The sequence below is a fragment of the Pezoporus flaviventris genome, unplaced genomic scaffold, assembly GCF_033815535.1.
Source record: "Pezoporus flaviventris isolate CSIRO_AGI_PZ_B2104156 unplaced genomic scaffold, CSIRO_AGI_Pfla_v1 ptg000002l, whole genome shotgun sequence".
NCBI classification, from domain to species: Eukaryota; Metazoa; Chordata; class Aves; order Psittaciformes; family Psittacidae; genus Pezoporus; species Pezoporus flaviventris.
The window spans coordinates 34,804,881-34,831,167 of record NW_026892550.1 but is presented as its reverse complement, the minus strand read 5'-3'; the positions used below and the strand labels follow the sequence as shown (position 1 = coordinate 34,831,167).

Sequence of the window (26,287 nt, the reverse complement as noted above, 5' to 3'; positions counted from 1 at the left end):
ATCTGGCTTATCTGCACAGAATCAAAGTTAATTTTTAGATATGCTACTCAGAATGCTGTTTCCTCAAAATCTTACATTTTAATTGGTTTCAGTATTATTCGAACCATTGATGGCAAGGTTCTTCACAAGTACAAACATCCAGCTGCAGTATTTGGCTGTGATTGGAGTCAAAACAACAAGTAAGTAAAAATGAACCCAAAGATTTTATAATATTTACTATTAAAATTGATTACCAATAAAATAACACAAAGTTATTTAGAATGTGTTTTTTTACTGTGATATTAGAGCACTGAAATTGTTTCTGTTTCACCATAGTATATATCTGTAGTATGTAGAATATATAATAGAGGAAAAAAAAAAAAAGAGACAGACATTAAATACCACAAAATTGGGGTTTAGATTGATTAGATTAACTTCCTTTTAATGACTGCTAAGCTAAAGATGTACCAGGCAACTAAATACACTGTGATATATGGTAATTTTGCAGATAATTCCTAACAAAATGAGGACCTTTTCTCACAAAAAAAAAACCCCTAACAAATAATTACATGTTAATTCAGTCTGTTCATAATTGTGTGTTGGTTGCTTGGTCAGAGTGTAGAGCAACTGCTATTTCCTATTGCAACCAATGGATCTTCAGCAGTTTTTTTTTTTTCTGATTTAGTGGATTTTATTGGGTTACCAGTAATTACATCATAAAGAGACAAAGGGGAAGCAAAAATACACTTTTTTAAAAAGTAAACTGCAAAATACACATCATATTTTTTTCTAGACTAAAATGCCTAAGTACTTTTTATGATCCCTGTGACTGAGGATTTTATTATTTTTATTTTTCAGAGATATGATAGCTACTGGTTGTGAGGATAAAAGTGTTCGTGTTTTTTACCTGGCAACCAGCTCTGATCAGCCACTGAAAGTTTTTACAGGGCATACTGCAAAGGTGTTTCATGTACGGTGGTCTCCTCTGAGAGAAGGAATCCTCTGCAGTGGCTCTGATGATGGGTATGTATTTCTGAACTATTAGAAAATTTAAAAACTTAAGCAGGATTATTAGAGAAATTAAAGGATCTTAAGTAGTACTGGTGATGGTACCTTCGAAAACTCTCTGAATAATATAATAATTTAAATCTCTGCCTTGCTCCAATTCAGGCTGCAGCTTTGCTGTTAGTTTAATACAGTATTTGGGAAGCAGGATCATTATCTAAAATTGTCACAACTGCTGTAGCAAAACAACTTTCCCAATGTTTTCCAAAGGGTAGAGTCAGTGACTGATACGTGTTATTCCCAGGAATGATACAAAGAGGATAACACACACTTTCATTATGTTTAAAGATATGAATGCAAGACCTGCCCTTATATGATGTCTTTCAAAAGTGTATTAAGTAGAATCTGTGGGGATTTTTAATGAGTGCTAGGTACGTCTAGTTTGATAATTTTTTTTTTTTTTTGAGGGAAAGCACATCAGTCTATGGTAAGCAGGAGGAAGGAATTTTCTATAATTTGAAGTGACGTCCCTCCAGAGTATACAAAACATTTTTTTTTAAGTGTAACACTTTGGGGTATTGGCTTCTACTGCTTTCCCCAGTGTCATTCAATAGATATCTATGCTTGCACCAAATCTGTTAGTTCATGTAATGATTCATGAAAGAAACCAACTTGAAAACAAACTTCTTATGTGTAAATCCAATTTCACATGGGCAAGAAGTAGTGAATCCAAAATTCTGTCATGGTGTCATTATGATGTATTCTGATTTTATTACCAATCATGGCTATGTAATAAGACTTGATTGCAGAGGGATTTCCAGAATACAGTCACACTTTCACTTTGAGGGGAGGGGATCACTGGATAACTTAGTCCTAGGTAAAACAAAGTAAGCAGTCCTTGGAGTTTATAGTACTTGGGAACACTCCTGTTCACAGTCAAAGTCAGAGTAATTTCAGATGACCTGTTCAGCACCTAGGCTTATACAGCACATAGGAGCAGTATGTAAGAGTCACACATGAGCTCATATTGCTGTAGGACAATCTATATGTAAATATATAAAATAACCTTCTAACTTGCTTCACAAAGTAGAATCTACAAGGTCTATCAAATTGTCCCTTTGCATCACTGGAAAAACTGTAATAGGTGGCTTTGCTGCCATGAAAGAGCTTTGATAACTTATTTAATTGCATAGTAAATTTTAGTGAGAATTACCATGATCCTTTCAAGAACTGAACTTTTCCTAATTCTGTAGTGTGCTGAATTAGCTCTTCCCAACAATAGCAACTGTTGAAAAGAAAAGGAAATGCTGGAAACTTACTTATTTAAAAGGGAAGAATAGTAAGAAAGCCAGTATGAATTCTTCCTCATTACGTGTGTAATTGGGGCGAGAGTTTCACGGTTTAAAAGCCTGTTCCAGTGTTTGACCACTCGGTAAAGAAATGCTTCTTAATGTCCAGTATACAGGCTTTCTTCTTTTATCCTGTTTCAGAACTGTTCGAATATGGGATTATACACAGGATGCTTGTATAAATGTTCTTAGTGGACATACAGCTCCAGTACGGGGATTGATGTGGAATCCTGAAATTCCTTACCTTCTGGTATCTGGCAGTTGGGACCATACAATTCGAGTCTGGGACACAAGAGACGGAACATGTTTGGACACAGTTTGTGATCATGGTGCAGATGTATATGGTAATATTTAAAAATTTTATTTCTGTATTGAAATGTGTTTTAATATACTTTAAAATTTATAAAATAATTTAATCATATTAGTTCTCTTAGATAAACTTAATTACTTGACTACATTTTTAAATGCCCTCTCCACTAGGATTGACGTGTCATCCCAGTCGTCCATTTACTATGGCATCTTGCTCTCGTGACTCCACTGTGAGACTCTGGTCATTGACACCTCTTATAAATCCTCTACAAATAAATATCTTAGCAGATAGATGTTGGGATGAGATTATTGGTAATACAGGTAAGTAAACTGTTTATACCATTGTTTTATTTTTCTGTATGCGGCTATATTTTTTTTTCCTTTTTTCTTTTCTCTTTTTTTTTTTTTTTTTTTTAAATTTTGATGTATGTTTGTGTGTGTTAGATCATGCTGTGGAATCTGGTGCTCCTCCTTTGCTGTGTGGTAAAGTTTCCCGAGATATTAAACAAGATGTGGAAAAAAACCCAGGAAATGCTCGAGTAAAAAAACTAAGATGGTTTTCAGAATGTTTTTCAGTAAGTATTGTGCAAATTTAAGGGTGTTGTCAATGTGCGTGACTTTCTCTTCTGGAGTCAGTTCCCAGAAGTGAAATTTCTTTCTTCTTTACCATTTTTTTATCTCATTTTCTTAAAGGGATCTCAGAAATATGCAGAAATCAATTCTATCTATTAACAATTCTGCATGTAAAAATGTTCGTTAGTAAATTCTTAGTCAGTTGTGAACACCAATTGTTCACAAAGTGTAATAAGTGGGATAATTTAATTTTCTGTAGGAAAGGTTTGATTTGGCAAGAATTTTCTAGTGAAGCAAATGAAAAGATATGCTTTATCAAACTACATTGGAGTTTTTAATTTTTATCCATCAAAGAGACATCCTTGTTGCGAATAAGCTTTGAACTGCCCAAGTGTCTGTGTTAGAACTGCTGTATTACCTTCTAGGAGCTGTAGATCTGGATGACCCATGGCCCCAGTACCCATCCCTGTGCTCCATTGCGCAGTAATATTTTCTGTAAATCACTGCAGCCTCTCTCTGCAATCGAGTTAAAAATAGAAACTGTCCTGAGAGTGCTTACCTACACAGCAACTGAAGTTGAGGTAGGATGAGGACAAAAATGACCTGGAACTACAGCTTCTGTCAAGCTCTGTTGTAATTTAAGTCAATACAGTGATCTACACAGACCTAATTGATCCAAAATAATTGGTTTTATTTCTAGCTAAATTGAAGTGTATGAAATGCTGAAACAATCTGTCTCAGTTACAAATCTTGAAATTTCCTGTTTTATTAAAAAATATATTTTTATGGAATTCCTTGTTTTACAGAAGTTATGAATTTTGATGTCCTATGTTGATTTGACAGTAAAACTTTTACAAGAATATTAGAATATTCCAAGAACAAAACCGTTTTTTGATCAGCTGTGTTCAGTGCTTTTTACGTCCAGAAAATAGCTTTGTGCTTAATCTATAAGCCGTCAATAAGATGTTTAACAGACTGAAAGAAAAGGGAATATTCTCTCTCTTCTCCATGCCCCCCACCCCCAACTTGTAATCCTGTTGTTCTTAGAAAAGCTCTTTCAGATCAGTTTGTTTGTTTGTTTGTTTGTTTTTAGAGCTTCTAATTACTCACTCTCCTCTCTCTTTTAGGCCTCATTCAATGTTAAGCCATTGTCATAGTTCGACAGAAGGATTGATTCAAATGTTAGACCAATAAAAATCCTTAAAATTTATTTTAAAAAATGCCCTGTTGGCCTGAAAGATTCTGTGCATATACATTTATACCATGTGTATCTATTTTGAGATTTAATATTAAGATAGTAAACCAGACTGTGGCAGTCAATCCTTGAAGCTATTTTTTGCCTGGCTCACACCTTTGCTTTACAGAAAATGGTAAACAAGTACTGGGGCAGCATCTGCATCCCAGCAGATGAATGTTGTTTTATGCCATTAGTAGCCACCAAATAGCTTGCATTCCTTTGGGAGCAAAAGGGAAAGCTCTAATGGCAAGCCATCAACTGTGTCCATACATAACCAGATATTTAGGTACATGGATTTTGCTGTATGTTCACATACAGCCTTCAAGAAGATAGAAGAAAATGTATCTTGAACTAGTTCATGTCTTCATAGGAAAGCTTCTAATATCAAAATTGTCTGAAATTGTGTTTCTTGGAATCCCCAAACAAATGTTTTCCAATGTTTCAAACAAAGTTCAAGTTTCTCTCTTGAACATTCCTGTAATAAAACTCTTTTCTTCTCTAACAATTTTAGCCTCCAGGAGGCAGCAAAAATTTATGGGATTTGGTTACTGTAATAAAAGGACAGGATGACAGTTTGCTTCCACAAAACTACTGCAAAGGAATTATGCATATGAAACATCTCATTAGATTCAGAATGGTAAGTGAAGCATAAACAGCAGGTGAAAATGGTTGTTAATCTATATAGTGTTTCACTTATTTTTGAAAAGAACTTGTAATGCTTTACAAAGGGATCACAATTTATTTCATGTCCAGATTTATTTCATGCGCAGTCTGTGTTAAAATGCTAGGTTACAGTTATTAACTGGAAAAAATAATTCAAAATAATGAAAAAGAAATTGCAAAGTCAGTATCACAACAACTTGAGCTATGAAGCAAGTTTGTCTTCCCTGCAGAAATATGCTCTGAAGCTGTCTGGAAAGAGTGGAAAACCAAGAATTTGTCATTAATACAGATATGCAGCTGAAAAGTGATTCAGATATGAATGTGAAATTCAAGTAGTAGTCCATAAATTTCTTAGTAGCTGCAAATATGAATATGCAGCCAGACATACAATTTGCACAGTGTACAGGGGTATGTGGTACTGTCAGAGACTTCTTAGGGATACTAAAGAGTCCCATACTCTAATGACTGATTTGGTAATAGAGGAAAGATTATCTAGTGGTATGGATCAGAAAATACATGCCACTTCCAGGGCTAAAGACTTGCTAGGTTTCACCTGATGTTTGTTGTTGTAGGCTGCCTTTTGCAAAATCAGACTCTTAAAGTGTCCTACATGCCTCATGACTCTTAAGTCATGGAAGCTTTTTATTAGTGATGTTAACTGTAATAATAGTGGGTGCTCTGCTTACCTTATGAAGGTCCGTGTGAGTGCCCATGTATCCAAAAACCAGTTTTCTCAGACAGTTAAGCTAAGAAGACATTTAATTCTTGACTCATGCAGTGAAAGCAGTCTGTTTATCCCTGCAACTTGTTTTCATGCATTTACTCATGCAACTAGTTACTCAACCTAGAGTAACTACAGTAACTGCTGTTCATTCTGTGGATCTGGATTAAATGTTCACATTAATTAAAAGCATTTTGTTCAGTTTTTGCTGACTCAGAATCTTTCTACACAGCTTTAAGAAAAAGTAGGGATAGGGTAATGCTGGCTGCTTATGACTGCTAAAACCATTTTCCCTTATGAAACTGGATGATAGTATTGCAGCATCTAAATATTTCAGGATGAAGTAGGGACCTAGAGCAAGTGGGGTTTTCTGTTTTATCAGACTTAAAGGATACATCAGAGACTTGAGCATGAAAATGATAAAAAAGATGGAGGTTACAAATAAAAAAAAGTAACATTATTTTAAAAAAACAAATCCTTTTCCATCCTCCTTATATGGTATGCTAAGTCATGAATAGCCAAACACCGTCTCACATGTACTGCTGATGAAGTTAAACTGACAATTTTTGAAATGTGAAGCAAAGCTTCTTTATGCTGTTTTTTTGGGGGGGTTTCTGTTGGTTGGGGTTTTGGGTTTTTTTGGTTATGTTAACTGTGATCCTATTAGTGCTTGTTTCTCAGACTCTGCCAAATGGAGAAATTTAGTCTTGTCTCTTCAACTAATGTTAAAAGTGCAGTGGTTGGAAACGTAAATCATTTACTGGTCGCAAGGTTCATGGAGTATGACAGATCAGGACATCAGTTGAGCCTACTGTCTTTATCTTCATGTGGCCATCACTGTAATGGTACTAAGTGCAATTCCCAGCCCTGTATGGTTTATGTTCACAGATATTTTTTGAAATTTCATAAATATCAAGACTTTTATGATGGATATCTGAGTGAATTACTATTACATATGAGAAAATAGTTGAGAATATAAAATATATATATATGTAAGAGATTAAAAATAATTGAGGAAAATGAATATGTGCAACAAAACACTAACAGTTAACTTTAACAAATAGTTTACTGCAATCTCATTGTAAGCACTTCTAATTACTTCACTGTAATATCTTCCATTTAGCCTTTTCTTAAAAGGATTTTTTTTCTTAAATTAATGCCTTTGTATTTCATTGTAACATTTGACACTAATTTGTTCTGAAGAAAACTTGTTTTCACCACAGAAAACTGTCCTTTTTTTTAACTTTATCTTTTCTGTTGTTTTTCTGTTGGTTTTTTTCCCTCAGTCCAGGGCACAAGAGCTGACAACAGTAAAAATGTCCAAGTTTGGAGGTGGTATTGGTGCACCAAGCAAAGAAGAGAGGCTTAAAGAAGCGGCAGAAATACATTTAAGATTAGGACAAATTCAGCGGTATTGTGAACTAATGGTAGAACTTGGAGAGGTAAAATATCAGAACATTTTTGAAGAACAATAAAAGATGAAGGTTCTGAAAACGAGCTACCCTATCAAAGATAAGGTAGCAGCAAAATGGTTCACAAGTCCAGAAAGGTGTCATCTTGCTCCAACTATATTATTTTTAACATATGCAGTCTAATGCATAGCTCATTCCATATTTAACTTCTTGACAAATTTATTTCTAATGGAAGAAACATGAAACTAGTTAAAAATATAGCTGTTTCTCAAAATAAAATGGTCAGGTTAAATGTACTGCTGCTTTCTCCTAGTGGGACAAAGCTCTCTCAGTTGCACCCGGTGTTTCGATGAAATATTGGAGGAAGTTAATGCAAAGGTAAGGTAGTAAAAATAAGGTGCTGAATTGTGGCTTCTGTCCATAGAAGAACAAAGATAAGTAGGAAGGATGGATATTAGATGGATATTAACACCAGTTGTACTTTGCTTTTGCTACAATATTCTCTTGATATTACTTTTTGTTCAGTAAGCTTTGGGGTGGAACTGTGGAGGGTTTCAACAACAATGTTATGTACGGAAATCAAGTTAAAGGGTTGAGCATAAATTGCAATTTTAACCTTTTAGTGCAGTATCCACAGTTTGCAAGTCTTCTGAGGTCTGGAAAGGCGGATGGGTTTCAATGAACTTTATGTAGCTTCATCTAACACCTACAGCATAGAGAGGAGTTTAGTGATCAGTTATATATTTTATTCATTTGCTTAATTAGGAGAGCTGATCAGTTAATTCAAGAAGAAAATGATGATGTCATCCCATACTGTATAGCTGTCGGGGATGTGAAGAAACTAGTATCTTTCTTCACTTCAAGAGGCCAGCTTAAAGAGGCTCTTCTTGTTGCACAGGTATTATTATATAGAACGATATGGTAGATGTATTTAGCTATTTGTTTATAACTCTGACCGTGTCAAGCACATTTAAAAGGCTAGCTCTGTTCACTTCTGCAAAATGGCTAAATACTAATGCTACCCCATTCTTTACGTTCATATTGTATTGACCAGTTTTTATCCAGAAATCATAAAAAGATATCTCTTATTTACAGATTTTAAGCCCAGTTCTTCTAAATGGCAATCAAATGTCCAAATGAGAACCAGTGTATTTAATTTTGGTTGAACTAGAAAATAAACCTGATTTTCAGCAGTCAGTATTGTCCTTAACATCAAGGACATTTAGGATTTGTCTTGCATTTCTACTGAGATCTTGCTTACATTACCTCCTATAGAATCTTTGGGTGAAACTGCTCAGTTACAGTAGTAATATAGGAAACCAAACTTTCAAATTAGTGTAAAAAACAATACAAAAGACTACCAAGAGTACATTCTGATTTGGATGTAAACACCGAATTGAACATAGCACAAAACATGAGAAACTGATATTTCTTTTTCATTCTCTTTCACCATTCCTTTATTCTTTTTGAGTAATTTCTATATACTTAATATAGCTTGTTAAATAAACTGTCACGATTTGTCCTTGGTACACTCTTTCACGCCTTGAACATTCAATTGCCTCAGAGACTTTAATAATGAATGCGAATTTGTCCTTTAGAAATTGTCTATCTGTCTGTTGTTGTGCACAGAATGGAACTTTGAGGTATGCTTAAATTCAACAAGTTATAATGTTTAAGCCTCCAAAGCTTTAGAAAGATTATTTTTCTTGTAAGGGTGACATTGCGGGGGTTGCTTTTAGTACAATTCATTGAATAGTCTTTGTTTCAAAGGTTTAATCAGATAATATTAGGCAATAAGATAGCAGAACTTTCCCTTTTAACTGGGTCCTGAGTTTTAATGTTGTTAACCAAGCTAAACCTTAAAGCACATAAAAGAATTTCATTTGAACTCATACTGATTTCTTCTTATTTAATGACAGAAATAATTTATTGCCACTATCTGAGCCTTTCCAGATTTGCTGGTATACCTACTGAGAAATATCTATGGAGTTCATCCTTCATTGACAGCCACTTGCTCTTTGGGATGTAAAAATCAAGGTTTTACCCTTGACTGTCCATTTTAGACATATTCAAATGCTAGAAAAAGTCCTGTACAAATGCATAGGAAAAAAAAAGTTGCTTGCTTCTATAGAATTTCTTGAATGGCTGAGTAAAACTAGGCAAAGATTTACCTATAAATAATTTAATTGGTTTAAATATTTCCTTTGGTATACCTTGCCCTTAGAAGGATTTTTATAGATCATTTTTGTTTTTGAAACAATGCATTTCATATTCAGTTTGATTTTTATTTTATTTTTTTTATTCACTGCCAGGCAGCTTGTGAAGGAAATATACAGATATCACCACTCTCCACAACAGGTGGATCTTCAAATTCTGGTGGAAACAGTACAGATGATTATAAGGAGTAAGTTGTTCTTTCTATATTTAAAGCCTCATTTTAATGCAGAATGTAAAGTCATCAAGGGAGTTAAACCTTAGTGGTTTAAGTTGGCATCAGCAATGAAGAATTCAACAACAAAATGTTACATCTTCTAGAACTTAGTTAATAGAGTTACCTACTATCTGATGCTCCTCTGAATAATTCCCCTGTTGTCACTTCTGGCACCAAATGGATTTTTCACATGTATGTATTATAAAAATCCTTTTCTTTTGCCTGATATGTTCCTCTGCAATTAAATATGGTTAAATATGTAGCATTTTAACATCAAACTTTTGGTAAGTAGAGTGAGATTTAGTGTTAACAAGTATATGTGGGACCCTATGTTTTATGCATCTTCTCATGAAGCTTTTACTTTTTATCATCAGTGAAATTTCTGACAATGTATGCTAATGGCCATATTTTCATTGTATGTGCCCAGAAAACATGCATCTCTCCTTGCTTAGAATGGTGCTCAAAAACCTAACGTACATTATCAAGTTATGTGTGTAGTAACAAAAGCAGCTTGGAGGTTGTGTAGTTACTTCATTTACATATATGATTTTTGAGCAGATGGAGAAATACTTATGCAGAGTTCACAGGTACAGCATGAATATCCAAATATTGGATTTATCTTCTGTCAAAATGAAGAGCCATTTCCATACTGAAGTAGATTTTGGGAAACTGACCCACTTGAATGTGCAGCAATATAACTGGTGGATGAAGCTCAAACTGATTGCATTTTTAAAGCTAGTTGTATAATTTTCTGTAAGACAAAGAGAAATTTTAGGGTACAGAAGCAAATGTGGTGACTTGTACATAAATTAAGAGCGGAAGAACTCCAACCTTTAAGTAACCTTGCATAATTCACATTTTGTTCTTGCAGGCTTCTGCACAAGGTCAGTAAAGAACTGGCAGAATGGTATTTCCAGGATGGCCATGCAGTGCTTGCAGCATGTTGCCATCTGGCTGTTGAAAATATAGAGGTAATTTTTTTTTCTCTTTTAAGTGGAAAGGCCTTGGAAAGGCCAACATTGACTTTCTTTTTACATCTCCACATGTTAATTATTTTTAAAAATGTATGTACCACATTCTAAAATGTGTTACTTATTCTTGGTGTTTGCTTTCTATAAATTTATAGAGAGTTTGATCCTTACAATATCCCTGATTCCATTAAATTCAAGATTTCCATCATGTACAGGAAGTAGTATTTTATTACTGTATTTTCACATATATAGTATCTTGTTATATTAGAAAATATAAGGTACCTAGGTACTTTACATATATACATATGCATACAAGTATTACTGTTTACGGTAACTCAAAAGACCCATTCAGAACTGGAACTTTATTTTGATGCAGTCTCTACCTTATAGAATAGTTAGGGTTGGAAAGGACCTTAAGGTCATCTAGTTCCAACCCCCTGCCATGGGCAGGGACACCTCGCACTAGACCACATTTCCCCAAAGCCCTGTCCAGCTTGGCCTTGAACATTGCCAGGGATGGGGCATTCACACTTCCTTGGGCAACCTGTTCCAGTGCCTCACTACTGTAGGAAAAAGTCTATGTAGGAACCAGTGACACATAGGAAACTTTTAATTAGAATTTTCTCTCTCTTTTCGTAGTTTTAAAAATAGTTTCTTCCCCTTATTCTCCCTAGATTTTGTTGTTGCTGACTCAATGTTTTTCCTCCTCTATCCCTCCAAATGAGTAGAATTCTGTCATAATGGGCTGTTAAGAGAGAAATCAATAATCTGTCATTGCCTGTGTTTCAAAATAGACATATTTCAAGTCATTGTGTAGTGTCTTTCTGTTTAATATTATGCTGTGCCTATCAGCAACTCCAGCTGACCAGAGAGGGTAAGAATAGGAGAGTCCTTAGTTGGTTTATTTTTTTGTTTGGTTGGTTTTGATTTTTTTGAGTCTTCTTTCATCAGAAGAGAGGAAATAACATGTTGTGAAACCTAGTGTCCTTACTTAAGACTAGAAGGAATTGTTGTCATGCTTTTTAGGTGTAATATTTATGTAATATTTTTGGTTGAATAAAAAAAGGTTCTGCTAAAGTAAATCTATTTGGTTATTTATAAGCTGATTAACACATGGTGCACAATTATTTACTCATTTAAGAGACCCAAATTATGTATAGAGTTGCTTTAATTAATGCCTATTTTATCCTTCTATAAAAAGCAGTCTCGTAAATGAATGTCGTATGCTCAACATGGTGAATCCCAAAAAATGCTTGTGTCCCTTGATGATATAATTTTTTCATTGAACAAGCTTGCGATGACAAACCTGATTCGTGGAAATGAACTGGAGCTGGCAATCAGTGTGGGTACTGTCTTAGGAGAAAGTGCAGCACAAGCAACACATTATGCCCTAGAATTACTAGCAAGAAAATGTATGACAGTAACAACATGGTAAGAATTTCTTAATCCAAAGAAGATTTCTTTCCTCCCACCCCCAACAAAATAATAAAGGTGTTTCATACTGAAAGCGTTATAGACCCCAAACTCTACCATGGATAGGTTCAATAAGAATTGCTATATTAGACCTTTGAAGTACAGGGCATATAAATGTTCTGCTTTAATCTCAAAATACATTATATGTGGTGTAAATGAGAGAAGAATCCTTATCAAACATAGTATGAAACCCACTGAAAAAAGATTCCTAGGTGCTTGGGCAATGGGTAGCATTGCAAGTCCTAGTCTGCACTGAGTAAAAATGGCTCTTTTGGACAAAGTAAAACTACAACTGAATTAAAAAGTCAAAAAGAACAAAAGCTTAAGTGGGATCTGGGAGGTGATTTTTGAGTGCTTGAATGAAAAATATAAAAATCTATGGGGGTGAGGAATTATTTTATATTGATTTCAGGAATACAAGATAGCTAACAAGATGTAAGGATAAAATTGGATTACTATTTAATTCTACAAGAGTAAGTAATTTATCTGTTGCGTATAGGGGAAACTTTGCTAAATTTTCTTTTCCTTCTCGTAGTGGTTTTACTTTGAAGGACACAGTTTTGGTCTGTGTTTTTGTGTACCAGTGAAAAGCAGGAAATCTTTCTAAGGTATATTTGGCATCTGTACAGGTGTTTCAGAATTAACATTTCATAGAAAATGCGTGTATAAACAGATACTGCAATTAAGCATCAATTTTTCTGCCACAGAATTATTTGCTTAAGTATCTAAGAGAAACCTAGAGGAACTCATCTTTACAAAGCTTTTAGGCTGCCTTAGACAAGGAAGTATTTTAGAAAAAGGTAAAATAAGTAGTGGACAATGTGCTGCTTTGGTTTTACAATGATTTAGCATTTCTGCATTGCACCAGTTCTAAAAGGGTTCTTTTGTAAACTCCATTCTGCAGCATTTAAAGTCTCTGAAACTCTTCCTCTGATCTCCCTGCCTTCATTGTGAAGAGTGTTTTTTATGTAGCCTCTGATAGGAAGCACTGAATATAGAGTTGAGAAAAACAGTGTATATTTTTTCCAGTTGCATAACAAAAGCTAGTTCTGATCTCAGTGTATGACAAATAATAGTATGGTATTTATGCTTATGTGCATAAAGCTTCTGCAAACTTATGCGTGTGTACACTGAAGTCGACATGGGTACATGTGATAAAATTGCATATTGCCTAAGTTTACTTTTGGATTTTTCAGTGGGTTTCATATGCTATACTGAACACCTATCACAGCTATACCCTGCAATCCTGCATTCTGATTTGCAGCCATTACAGCATATTTTTCTGTTCTGTAGGAAAAGGTTAGAGAACCCTGAATCTCTTCATATTCTGTAATAAAGAGATACTGGCACAACATAATACCACTTGGGCCACTGCATGTATAAGTTCATGTATGGAGAAGCTTGAGTTCAAGGCCCTGTGATATTGAAGGGCTCCCTTTTTGTTTTTACTAGTTGTTATGCTTAGGGATATCCATCAATTTGAAACATTCCATTGTAGAGACACACTTAATTGTAGATGCCTCAAGGAATACCAAAAGGACCTTAATGAGTTAATAATGAAATCAGTTATTGGTGAAATGTATTTTGGGGTTTAGTGGTATGGGGGTTTTGTTTGTTTTGGTTTTTTTTTTTTTTTAGAAATGCTCTAAAATATAAAATCAAAACAAAAAAAAAATCATGCCCTTCCTGATCTTTCCAAATCTACAGCCTTGGGAAAATGTGTGAGTGTTTTAAGAACAGCATTTTCATTTCATTTGTGCTTAGCATCTAAATATGGTTAAAATCAATCTTCTGCTATTCAGAAGGCTAACAGTATTTTACTGAAGACACTGAATTCCACATATGCAGACTCAGCAACCTGATTTTGTTCTTTATACTGTCCGTGTTTTCAGTTTGATTCTTAAAAACTCCATGTAACACCATTAGTAGGCCATTATATGAGGGCTTTAGAATTTTTTTTTTTCCTTGGGTAAATATTTGATTTCATGGTTTTGGCTGAAAAATTTCTATTAGTTTTTTAAAAAGTTTAAGTTGCCTGTGAAGATGAGTCCATGTGAGTAACTGATCTTGAAAATAGTTTTAAAACTTGTGAAATATTCTATATACTGAAAAAGCCTTTCTGTAACTTGGAAAAGTGGTTTTTGCATGGTAATAGTATAACGGGTTTTCCAAAGACCTTGTGGCATTAGCTTCTTTAGGTTGTCAAAAGGCAATGGAAAGCTATTTTTTTGTTGTTAAGGTCAGTTAACCTGACCCTTAGATTTGCTGTTGTAGTTTAGTTATTTTCCATTGGATTTTTCCTTTGTAAATTAAGAATACAAACCAAAGTTTTGTTTATTACTGTTTCAATGTCTTCTTTTTAGCTTTCCATCACTTGGATACAGGTATTTTGTTTGTTTATCAAAAGAGATTTCAAAACCTGTGACTTTACTAATGCTAAAAATGAGCTTAAACTAAGTGTTCTAATTTTTTAAGTGCAATCAATACTTGAAAGTGGATAGAAAGCAGTTGGAAATATTGGACAGTAGCTTACTCAAATATTTTTAAGCCAAAGACCACATCCTGAACATCCAAGGGGATTCAGTAGGAGCTTTATGCCTTACACAGAGGCAAGTCAGTCTGTGGGTCACAGGAGAAATGATGCCTACATGAATAGAAGTCACAGAACAACCAGCATAACCAGTTATTAAAAGCTCAGTAAAATAGTTGTTTCAAAACAATTTCCTAATATTTTTTGTTTTTCCCCTCAGCTGCTTGTTGTGTCAGGGAGGGAGTAATAATGGTAAAAAGTTAGGAGTGTTTCAGAAATGTCAGTTTTCTAAAACACAATTTTCCTTTCAGAAAGATCACATTCTTTTCATGTATCATGTAATCTCTTTTGTAATGTCATAGGAGCACTAGCCATTCTGGATGACTAAGAGATGCTTTATGGTGATATCATGGAGTTCTAGAAACCCTAAAGTTTGGGGATGGTTTCATGACAGAGCCACATAAACATCTTCCCTTCTTTCAAGACTGGATGGGTCCTACTTTCCCTTCCTGTCCCTGCTCACATATTCTTCCCTCTCACTTTGAGGTGGTTCTGATGCTTTAGGTTGCACAGCTCTTTAATTCAATGGACTAAAGCAACAGAAAAATAAAACTCATGACTACCCAAAAAAAAGCCTCATTTATTGCACCAAAATAGTCTTGGAGACTGAGGTTGTTTCTGCTCTTCTGCTCTTCTCTGGAATTATATATATTTCATTTTTTTTTCAGTAAATACTTATTTCTAAAAGTAATGTAAAAGAGAAAACAGTTTCCTCCTGTTACAAACCATCAAGAGTAACTATGTATCATCTTTTGTTTGTGCAGGGATTTAGCAGTTGATCTTCTTATGGTGATTCCTGATAATAAACTGCAGTTAGCAAAGCTATGTGCTTTTTATCCTGGATGCACAGAAGAAATCAATGACCTGCATGAAAAGGTACAATGAAAAAGAATTTGCCTGAATGCTAACAAGAGGTTATGTATTGATTTGTTTACAAATTTTAGAAAACTTACGGTCAAATAAATCTGTTGGGTAAATTTGTCACTAACAATCTTATCCTTTTTTGTGTATTTTTTTTTCTCTTTTAGTCTTAATTTTTATTTTCAGTATTGCACAAGAAGAACTTTAATTCTTTAATTCTACTCTTTGTGCAGTCTTTCCATGACAGAGGTTACTTCCTGAAGCATGTTGTGGTCTTCAGATTTATAACCTCCTCATCACTGAAGTGCAGCCTAATCATGTCTTGGCAGATCAGCTTTCTGTACTAGCCTGAATTGGTTTTCATCTTGTCTGTTGTCTCCTTAAATGCTGCCTTTCCTCTTCAGCAGCAGCAGGGTCTGCTCCATGAATGACCTTAAGGTTCAAATCAGACTGCAACTCTATTAAGCAGTAATAAGAAGTTGAAAAAAAAACAAAGCCAAACAAAAACAACATTAGCAACGGAAACTGATAGTGCTTAAATTAAAATTAGAGAACCTTCTCCTCATGTGGTGTTCTCTGGTCTAGATGGCTTGCATAATGTGCATTATAGGCAGTTTGTCCTTCAAACAATGACTCTTCTTTCAGAGAGTTTGATCTTATTGCTATGTGCAAACTTCAGTATTTCTCTGCATCTTAGAGAATTGTTTGAACACTGCAATAATTCTTTGGCAAAATCTTTGTTTTCCAGTGTAATTTTCCCGATGTAGAAGAATGTATGAGGTTGGCAGAGACAATTCAGGCTGATGGGGATATATTTGAAACTATAAAATACTATCTATTAAGCACAGAACCTGAAAAGGCTCTCCCTATTGGCATTCAGTATGTGAAAGGTAGGTGTTTGGGTGAAAGAAAACTTTTAGCGCATAAGTCATTTGTATAGTTTGCCTCCTGAGGTATCTTTTATTTCTGTTTTTCAACAGAGCAACTTTGTGGCTCAGATTGGACTTTAGATTCCATCTGTCCATATCTTGATCTTCTAAGTTATATACGCACTGAACGCTTAGTGTTGCATAAATGTAGTGAGTGAGTATATTTTCCTTACTTATAAAATTGGAGTTTCCATTAAAAGAAATGTTTAGAATTAAAAAAAAAACATAATTGCGCACTATTGGTATAATTTTTTTTACCAGAAGAGGTAAAAAGGAAAATTTGGCAAGCAGGCTAGTTCCAAATCTGGAGAATAGAATATGGAATTTTCCTAAATTTTCAGGATTTAACAGGAAGAAAAAAGATATTTCACTTCTTCTGTGGGACATTTATAATAGGTGAATCGATGTTGGTCATAACTGAAGAATCTTACTTTGGTCAGAAGAATCTCACTCTGGTTTTAGTTTTCTGAGGAAAAAGATCAGTGGATACCACACATAATGCAAGTTTTAATGTCAAAGTGTTAAGGAAATATGAGCTAACACTCTCAAAATTAAAGTAGTTGGATGGCTGTGGTTCACCTTTATGACAGGTGATCGAAGCTGGGCCTGGGTGCCTACACAGGTATACTTGTGAAGAACTAAAGAAGCAAAAAGCTTAACTCTTAACTGTGGCCTGTTGGGAAACTTGGTAAAACTGAAGTCCACACTAATAAATAGGGCAATTTTATTTACATTTAAAGTTTACGGAAAGGTTTGAGTGATGTTGGTTTTGTAACTTCACATTATTGTGCTTAATATTAATAACCTATGAGTTGTACATGCTGTTTAAAATTTAATAATTGAGATCAATATAAAGCAAATGGAGTCTGTTTTAACAATTACATCACACAGAAAGTAAGCATAATCAGCAAACATAGTTTCTCCACAGAAGATGGATGGATAAATTGGGTTTCATTATTATAATTTGAATATGAGTATCTTTAATGTTTTTGCGAATGCTTGTTGTTATTCATGATTAATACTTGGTCTGTTTACAGATTTCGGAATGAGCTGCTGATTTTGTGTGGTTACATTGGTGCTTTACTTGCTATCAGAAGACAGTACAACAGCATTGTACCTGCACTTTATGAGTATACAAGGTAATACTGTGTTTTCAGTAACACTGAGAAATCTGTCCCTATTATGACGTATGCTATACATGATCCCCAATTCTTTCACACTACCCCTCCCCCAGAAAAAAAACAAATGTTTACAGGTCTCTTATAAGGGTATAGCCAAGCCTGAATATATAACCTTTCTTATTTTCTTTATGAATTATACATGTAGAAGTTTCTGAGGTAATGAAACAAGTTATGAATACCAGATTTCAGTCAAACTCTTAATTCTCTAAGAAAAAAAAAATTTTTAGAAGTAGATGAGTATTCAGCATTAGCTCCATGCACAAGTGTATGTTGATGGTAACAGTTCTAATTTTGTATCTATGTGTAGACCAAGACTTCCTCGGTGGCAACAAGGACAGGCTTTGAATTTAGAGTTCATGACTGGTACTAGCTTGATTCCCACCAAGAAACCTGATCTGACTTTCTGTTACTCAGTGAGCTAATACTCTCAGGTATTAATATACTTGACCTGTCCTGGTCCTGCCCCCTTGGCCCAGCTCATCCCCAGCCAGTCACCTATGTAGGCCTACCTGACTAGATTTGGCTGACTTGAACCAGCTCATCCTGACCCAGTTGACTTGATCTTACCTACTTGATAGAAATGGACTTGGCTTGATTTTACCCAGTCCACTTGATGTGATCCGACTTGGCCCACTTGACTTGACCAGGCTTGGCTTGACCCAGGCAGGTCTGGTTTGGCACAATCCACTTGACCCTACTCAATCAGACCCACTTGATTACACTTGATACACTTGACTTGAGGTGACCACACTCAGAAGGAGAAAGATTAAAATCAATAATCTTTATCTTATCTGGTAAATACAATAGGCTTATATACAATACTTCAGTATTTCTTCCTCAGAGTATAACCAGGATTGCTTAGTCTTCCTGTCTGGTTTGGTAACAATGCTAATCTCCAGCTGACTAACTTCTATTTCTCCCTCACAGTTTGGGACTGTCAGATCCTTTTGGTTTTGTTGCCTGACTTGCTGGATAGCAAGGCCAGCTCCAAGATGTCCCCGCTTTTATAGCGCAAGCTGTGTTGGCACTGTTCTTGCTCTTGTGGCTCCACTGGCTGCTCTGTCTAACCACTGTAGTTTTGTTGACAATTTCACTCATTTATCTCTTCATCTATAATAAATTTTACATATATGTTGTCCAGTCCTTTCACACCTTAATAGAATTGTGACCTTTTCTACATCTCATGCTATTTTATTAGAATTGCCCAACAAGGATAATTAATATAAATTTATCATGTCTTAAAACCATGTGTTTGCCCCTTTTCTTTGACTCCTCTCCATCAGATGTCTTGGCAGCACTCCTTTCCTTTTAGCCATACACATCTCTGAAACTTGATGAGAGGACAGGGAAAAAGTCTGTTTACTTTTTTTGCTTTTCTGAGCCATCATACTTATTTATGGAAAGCAGCAACATAAAATGCAAGTGATACTTTGGCTGTCAGCTATAAGTTTTTCTCAGAACAATACTGCTCTATTTTTTTTCCTCACATTGCCCAATGTTTTCAGGATTCATAGATTTTTAGATTCCATCCCATCTTAAACTTACTGGACACTTGCATGCTAAGCTGGACATTTTTAAGGCATCCCAACACAAATGCAAATTTGCTCAATTAGGTCAGATAATAACTGTTCACTGCAGGGATTTTGAAACTGTTTTCCACAGTAATCAGGTGAAACAAGGCTATCTCAGAGCATGTGTGGAACCGTGGTTCTCTAGCTGTATTTTTATCATATCTGCTATAGATAGGCAAAATGGGTCCTTAATTTTAGTAAAGTTGTCATTACTAAGAAATAAGAATGCATCTAACCTTAAAATAAGAATGGCCTCAAAGAAAAAAAAAAACAGAGCTAATTAAAGATAAGCTTAAATAAGGTGTAAATAGGGATTATTAAAAACAAACTTAAATTAAAATGTATACTTTTATATCTAGTAATTTAATGTTTCTAAGGTTTAATATAGTGATTATTGTGAAGGATCAATTTATTTTCATAAATTTATTTCTATATCCAGTAAACAATAGTTTTATATTACTACTGTCTCTCTTGGTTTTCTTCTAAGAAAATGTTTGTTGTTAGAATTAATTTAGACTTTAATTACTTGCATTCTTTTTTAGTCAGCTTTTGAAAAGACGGGAAGTATCTGTACCTTTGAAAATTGAACAGCTTTCTGAGGAACTAGATGCATGGAGAGCTTGTACTCAGTTAAACAAGTAGGTGGAAAAATATAAAATTACCAGCAATGAGACTACTAGTATTTAACTGTTAAGTTGTAAATGCAGTGTTTATTTCCTTTTTAAAATCTGAATATGAATGTAAAAAAATAGTACTTTGTGGCTGTTAATTTCTAACATAAACTAAGATGTATAGTTGAAAAACAAGTGTCTCTTGTTCATAGGCCTACCAGTGAATTGCCATGCACCCCACCATCTGAATCGCAGAGAATGGTATATTCTATACTTGTATCACGAATACAAGAGGAGCCTCTGAAAGGAATGGTTGGGCCAGACTGCGTCACTGGATCAAATCTTCCTAGTCATTCAGATGTTCACATCTCTTGTTTGACAGGGCTAAGGATACAGGTATGGTTTCAGAGAGCTGAGGTGTTCTTTCTCAGTGATAGCATTGACCAGTTGTGAGCTTGCCATAAATCTAAGGTCTCTTCTGTCATCTGGGAGAAAAATGTTTTCCCTGTTGTCACAGTAGCAGAAGTTAAAGAGGACAAGTGCTAGCATCTGCTATAGAAGAAAGGCTACATAAAGAATTGTCCAATCAAATAATTGCCCAGTTTCCCGATGCAAAACTTTTTAATTTCCCTGAGAAAGACAGATTTCCTTTGCCAAATGTTCTGTCTAAAGTGCATTTAGCTTATTGCCTACTGCCTCACCACAGCTTGAATAAAAACCCAGGAAATTATGTATCTTCAACCACATACTAACATCATTCTTTTGTTGGTATTTATCATTATAGAAATGCACACTGTGAAACTTGTAAGTCACGATTAATTAAAGCCAGATATTAGGCTAAATATTCAAATATATTTATTCATCACTCACATAGGGCTTTATGATCAAATCATACTAATCCTTCTAATACCTCTTTGGTATATGTTGTCATTTCCATAAGGGGAAAATTGACACAGCCTGAAAATACTGCTTTCAGGCTCCTATCTCCAGACAGTGCCTCAGTACGAATTTACTGTCTGACCTGAGGCTGAGCATATTTCCTCTGCCCAGTACAAGATGCCAGCTCAAAGAGTAACAGGGTTGCTCAGGGATTAAGAGGCATAGTTCTGCATCAGAAATTGGAGATTGCAGAATGCTAGAGGGATTTTTGAGGTAAACAAGATTCACAACTGCACACCATCAAGTCTAAAAAAACCCTTGCTGCCTACACTTCCACATTAGACCAGTGGTCTCTGGCTATGCTATACTCTCAGCATTTGCTAAGAGCCACATAAAGCTGCCATTGTCATAATCAAATCAACAAGAATAGCAAATATGGTGTCATCAACTTGTCATCTACAATATCCTTATTTCTGGATTAGTGACCATTAGGAGCCATTGCTTTAGACATGCAGATCAGCTCACAAATCTCTTTGCTAATACAAAGGTATAGTAGCCTAATTGAGTAGGTTTACTAATTTTATGTAGCAAGTTCAGAGAACATAACTATTTAAGAAGGCACTTAAATGGAATTGCAGCTTTCAGACCATATATTGTTGAATGAAGAAACTAGCAAATAGCTCTTCCATATTTTGTCCTTTTCATAGTGAACATTTGAAATTATTCCATAGACTTCATGCTTTCAAGCAATTCATGGAGGCTTATTTTTTTTTTTTTTTTGACATATGGGGAAACACACAGATCAGTACAGATAATGACAGACACAATAAAATATGTACAGTATTTTGAAGGAAAAAAAAAAGGTGTTACCTCAGTTTCTAATTCAGGCTAAATTTAACTCTGGAATAATTGCCAAACATATGAAATACCACAATTATTAAAAAACAAACTAAAAACTTAAGGGTTATGAAATGTTGGGTCTCCAAATTTGAAATATAACAAGTTCACTGGGTTTATAATGTGTAACTATTGCCAAAGCTTTAAGTTGGTGGGGTACAATTTTTTCCATGAATGTAGATGATAGCTGTAAATCAGGTTTTCATGTTCTTCTCAGGTAAAACAAAATGTGCTTGCTGTTGTGGTAGCCTTTACACAATTCATGCATACTTTATTTTAATTTCCCTCCCCAAATATTTTTGCTGTGCAGGGTCCGGTGTTTTTCCTTGAAGATGGCAAATCTGCTATTTCACTGAATGATGCTTTGATGTGGGCCAAAGTGAATCCTTTTTCACCACTAGGAACAGGAGTACGACTTAACCCATTTTGATGAGGTGTTTTCCTCTGTACTTTGTAGTGCTTAAAATACCACCCTGAGGGTTAATAATTATTTCATCCTTGTCAAAGGACAGAAACATGGCTGTTGACTCCTCTGGAAGGGAAATTACTTGTACTTTGACAATTGTAAAATGAGAATAAGGGTTTCTATACAAAAGTTTGTTGATAATCCAAAGAAAAAGTTATTTAAGAATCCAAAGAAAGAACTAACTACATAGACAGCCATGTCTTTTTTTAAGTAAGAATGTTGTTGTCAGACAGTACAGACATATTTCAGCCTGCTCTGTGTAAACAGAAGCCTTGTAAAGAAAGGAAGCAACTATCAGCATGTTATCAAAATATTGGTAACAAACTGTGATATCCATAAACTCACTTTCAAATACATAATTTCAAGTACATAATAGAATGACTTTATTGTTGGGAACTGCAACCTGTTTTTAAACTAACTGGAATCCTGTGGCTGTTTCATACATGGTGTTCTCCTTTTTAATTTAAACTAGGTTTTGCACACAGGATTCTATAACAGATAATTTTTTCATCCCTTAGTTATTGTGCTTTAATAAGAGTATAAAGATGTTTAATAATGTTTTCTTTTGACAGGTTTGACTACCTAGATTATAAAATTCTATTTTCTAGCAAGTTCATTTTTGCAACTGTCCCCCTTATACTTTCATGGGAAGATAAAATCTATTTCTAAATTTTATTTATTTTTTTTAAACAAAGGGTTTGTAAGGAACAAACAGCAAATGTATTGAAATTATTTAAATGTTATATACATTAAAAATACCTGTTTTCTTTTTACATTTTATATTACTTATAAATATACATATAGTGTGAAAGACCAGAAGAATATACATCTGCATATATTTTTATTTATTAAAGCTCTGCTCAAATGGAAAGAAAATTTTGGCAATAGAATGCTAAGAATATTTAAATTTTAAAGCTGTGTATAGTATGGAATTTAATCATAAGACAAATCTTATTCTTATTAATAATTATTCTTATTATTACATCTTATAATCAGAATTGCCTGTAGAAAAGATGCCTTGGTTATACTATTCTTTCTTAGCTTAATTGATGGCACATAAGCAGAAATCTGCTTTGTCTGTTGTTAGATTTTTTGCTGCTTTAAAATAATTTTTGAAATCGTGCTAGATACATAAAATTGAAAGAAGTAGAAATTGAAAACTGGCAGAACTATTTCTAGAGAAACTGTGGTAAAGCTGGAAGTAATGGTCTCCTTTTGCAGGCCGTATTGAACAAAATCTTCAATATATAGGTAAGCAATGCCCTCATTTAACTGGATATAACAATGCCACCATGCTGGAAAGGTGGAAAGGAAATTAGAAATTTAAAAAAATCATTTTGATTTCTGCCCCCCCCCACCCCCTTAAAAAAAAAAGTTAAGAATTCATTCTGTTGATGTCCTAGGCTATTATTTCTGGTTTCTGGTTTATGAACATACTGGGCAGGGCAAAATAAGCTTAGTTGTTTTGCAACCTATACAAAACCATTTCTGTATATGCTTGGATGCTGGAACAGAATGTTTTACTTCTTGCAGGTGTTGTTTGGAAAATGTTTTCCTTTCATTAACACTGGGAAGTTGGGGAATGAAAGTTTGATTACTGAAATAAAAATTCATAGTTTTTGAAATAATTTTCCAGCAGTCAGTATCTGATGTGTTGCTTCTGTCGAATGAAAGACTAGTTATCTTTTAGCACATAAATTGTACAACCTTGTATGCAGAAATTGTTAGTACAGACTTGGAGAGCAATGGTAAGAGTTCACAAATGCAGCCCCATGACTGATGATTGGGATCTGAAGGATTGACTCAGCTGCCACTCTACTATATTCAAAATATTTTGCTGCATCCTAAGGATTTTTAGCAGCAGATTTTTAACAGTTTAAATTACGTAGTATGACTGCATCAATTTGTTGTGCATAAATTGTGCCTTAACGTGGAACCTTAGACAAATGTACTCCATCTTTAAATTAGACAGTGAGGGTTAAGAATGCTTTCATGTGCGAAATACAAATCTTAAGTCAAAAGGCACTTTTTTGCATTGGGAATCCATCAGTCATTGTGACTAAAATAAGGCTGCGTTTTCTTTAAGGTGGTGGTACCCCATGTAGTGAGTGAGGGCAACATGCAGAAAAGGTTGTAATTGTGTCTACTGCTACAGCTGTGTTTGCAACTGTCAAAATATAGATTCTTCATCTTCAAAAATAAGTTCAGGTTGTTCAACATGTGACTCCATTGTCTCCCACAGCTAGTCAAACAGTTATTTCCCCTTAACATTAAAGAATTCTTTGTCTTCAAACGGTTGTTTGACTCTTCTTGTAAAAGTCATATTTCTGTTTGAATGAAGACTATCAAGCTCTGCAGCTAGTGCTTTCAATTTACTATTAAATCTCAGTTAAGTTTAACATTGCTTTATCGGTACAAAATCCAATCCATTGTCTGACGAACATTACCGACATGTTTATAAGCTTCACAGGCTGCGCTCGTGTGAGAGACTCGTAACGGGAAACCAAATTTGACCGTGAACGCACGGGAGCAGCTGCCGAGCTCCGCTCCCCTCCGCGCTGTGTCTGGGGCCGTAGCGCGGCAGCGTCTGCCATCCCAGGTACCCGCTGCGGCATGCGGGGAGCCCCTCACCGCCTCCCGGCATCGGCCGCGGCGAGGCAGGGGACTGGGCGGCGCGGGCACTGCTGATGGTAGCTACGAGGGCTGGTGGGACCGGACGGAGCTGCTCTCCCCTCCCGTGCCCTCCCTCAGGGCCCGCGGGCGGGCAGGGGCGGCAAGCACACGGCAAATGATATTCCGTCTGTTCCCTGAGCCACCGAGCGCGGTAACGTTTTTGTGTGTCCCTGGGGTGCTTGTCGTACACCCGCAGCATGTCACAGTTGGGTTTCTTGAGAACTGAGGTCTTGCGCTACGTTAATTTTTCTGAAAATAAATACTTGCTATTTTTTATTTATTATTTTATTATTTACTTGTATTTATTAAACAGTTCATGTAATAAGAGGTACTCCAGCTAGTAAAGAAAGCTCCTTTGTGCTGTAGTAGTCATTAACAGTGCTCTGACATGGTTCAATGTTTGTTTCAGATCCTAGTTCCTAATATTTTAATATGTTACTTAACATTTATTTCATACTAACAATTCAGCGTAAGAGCCCCCATCAGAATGCCCTTCTTCTTTACCTCTGTGAGAATACTAACAAGCCTGTTTCCTTGCTTTCATTTCTGGCTAAAGGGATTGGTTTGGGGAAAGAATGTTACCAAACGAACACTTGTGTCAGGTATTTTGTTCCTATGTATCTTTGGTATGCAACATTAGCTGTTCTTTCTGCGGGAGACCCGTTCCAGTACATAGTCCTGCACAGGAACAACATCCATTCAAGATTTTGTTTGTTCCTGTTACTATGTAACAGAAGTGATGCCCTATGGGGCTTGGCTCAGCTTGCCAAAGTGACTCTATTTTCACATCATTATCTGGTAAACACAGATTAAACATTATGTTGACAGCTACATGTTGCCTGAGATTGAGGTTATAATATTCCTGTAAACTAGTTCTGGGTTACTCGTCAAGCTAGCCTACTGTTCTGTGTAATTGAGAAAGTAGTGCCACATGCCTGTGGACTCTCAAGATGGTCTTGTTTGCTCTCTGGATGGTGGCAAGGATCAGTGGAAATGGTGGGAACAGACATTGCAGATGCCTTGAGAGCATGAACACACCCATTTGTGATGAGATGGCTTGGACTCTGATGTGACTCAGCAAAACTTCTAACACCATCTAGTTTTGTTTGGAACACGTGCTTTGCAGAGCAGCCTTGCTTGCTGAAAACTAATCTTACTGTAGAGAACACGGGAGAGCTTTGTTTTCTGAGTTTTTCCCGAGTCAAACTTGAGAAGTGCTATGCCACACCTGAAGGAAGGTGAGGGTCAAATGATCTCATTCTACAAAGAAAAGTTCAACAGTGCCATAGTTGGCTTGGCACTTTGGTGTTTCATGAAGTAATACATGGCACTGGTATTGCACATAAAACCACAACTTATTAGCTTCTGGCTGAAAACCAAAACCACCCAACTTGCTCCAGAGTATGTACAATATGGACTCCTAAGCAGTTCCTCTTACTTGCATCTGCCTGTCTTTTACAGGGAGTCTAGAAAATGCCCTCAATAGAGTATTTGCAAAGAACAGAA

At 35.4% G+C, this 26,287-nt stretch overlaps 1 protein-coding gene across 3 annotated transcripts in view; it reads left to right on the top strand.

Annotated features, from left to right (window-relative positions):
* Window positions 1-23,464, top strand: part of WDR17 (WD repeat domain 17) — a 57,332-nt gene extending 33,868 nt beyond the window's left edge. For 2 of the 3 annotated variants that reach the window (XM_061474728.1, XM_061474708.1), the window contains exons 11-30: window positions 93-179; window positions 838-1,002; window positions 2,475-2,677; window positions 2,814-2,963; window positions 3,087-3,217; window positions 4,964-5,089; window positions 7,123-7,278; window positions 7,562-7,626; window positions 8,014-8,146; window positions 9,561-9,652; window positions 10,551-10,650; window positions 11,942-12,081; window positions 14,487-14,507; window positions 15,478-15,589; window positions 16,323-16,464; window positions 16,555-16,657; window positions 17,541-17,642; window positions 19,798-19,893; window positions 20,079-20,262; window positions 21,953-23,464. In XM_061474728.1, coding sequence (XP_061330712.1) covers window positions 93-179; window positions 838-1,002; window positions 2,475-2,677; window positions 2,814-2,963; window positions 3,087-3,217; window positions 4,964-5,089; window positions 7,123-7,278; window positions 7,562-7,626; window positions 8,014-8,146; window positions 9,561-9,652; window positions 10,551-10,650; window positions 11,942-12,081; window positions 14,487-14,507; window positions 15,478-15,589; window positions 16,323-16,464; window positions 16,555-16,657; window positions 17,541-17,642; window positions 19,798-19,893; window positions 20,079-20,262; window positions 21,953-22,072 — 2,428 coding nt within the window. In that variant the 3' untranslated portion in view covers window positions 22,073-23,464. The remainder of the gene's footprint in view (window positions 1-92; window positions 180-837; window positions 1,003-2,474; window positions 2,678-2,813; window positions 2,964-3,086; window positions 3,218-4,963; window positions 5,090-7,122; window positions 7,279-7,561; window positions 7,627-8,013; window positions 8,147-9,560; window positions 9,653-10,550; window positions 10,651-11,941; window positions 12,082-14,486; window positions 14,508-15,477; window positions 15,590-16,322; window positions 16,465-16,554; window positions 16,658-17,540; window positions 17,643-19,797; window positions 19,894-20,078; window positions 20,263-21,952) is intronic. The other variant, XM_061474718.1, reaches the window with a different exon arrangement.
* Window positions 23,465-26,287: the final 2,823 nt, after the last annotated feature.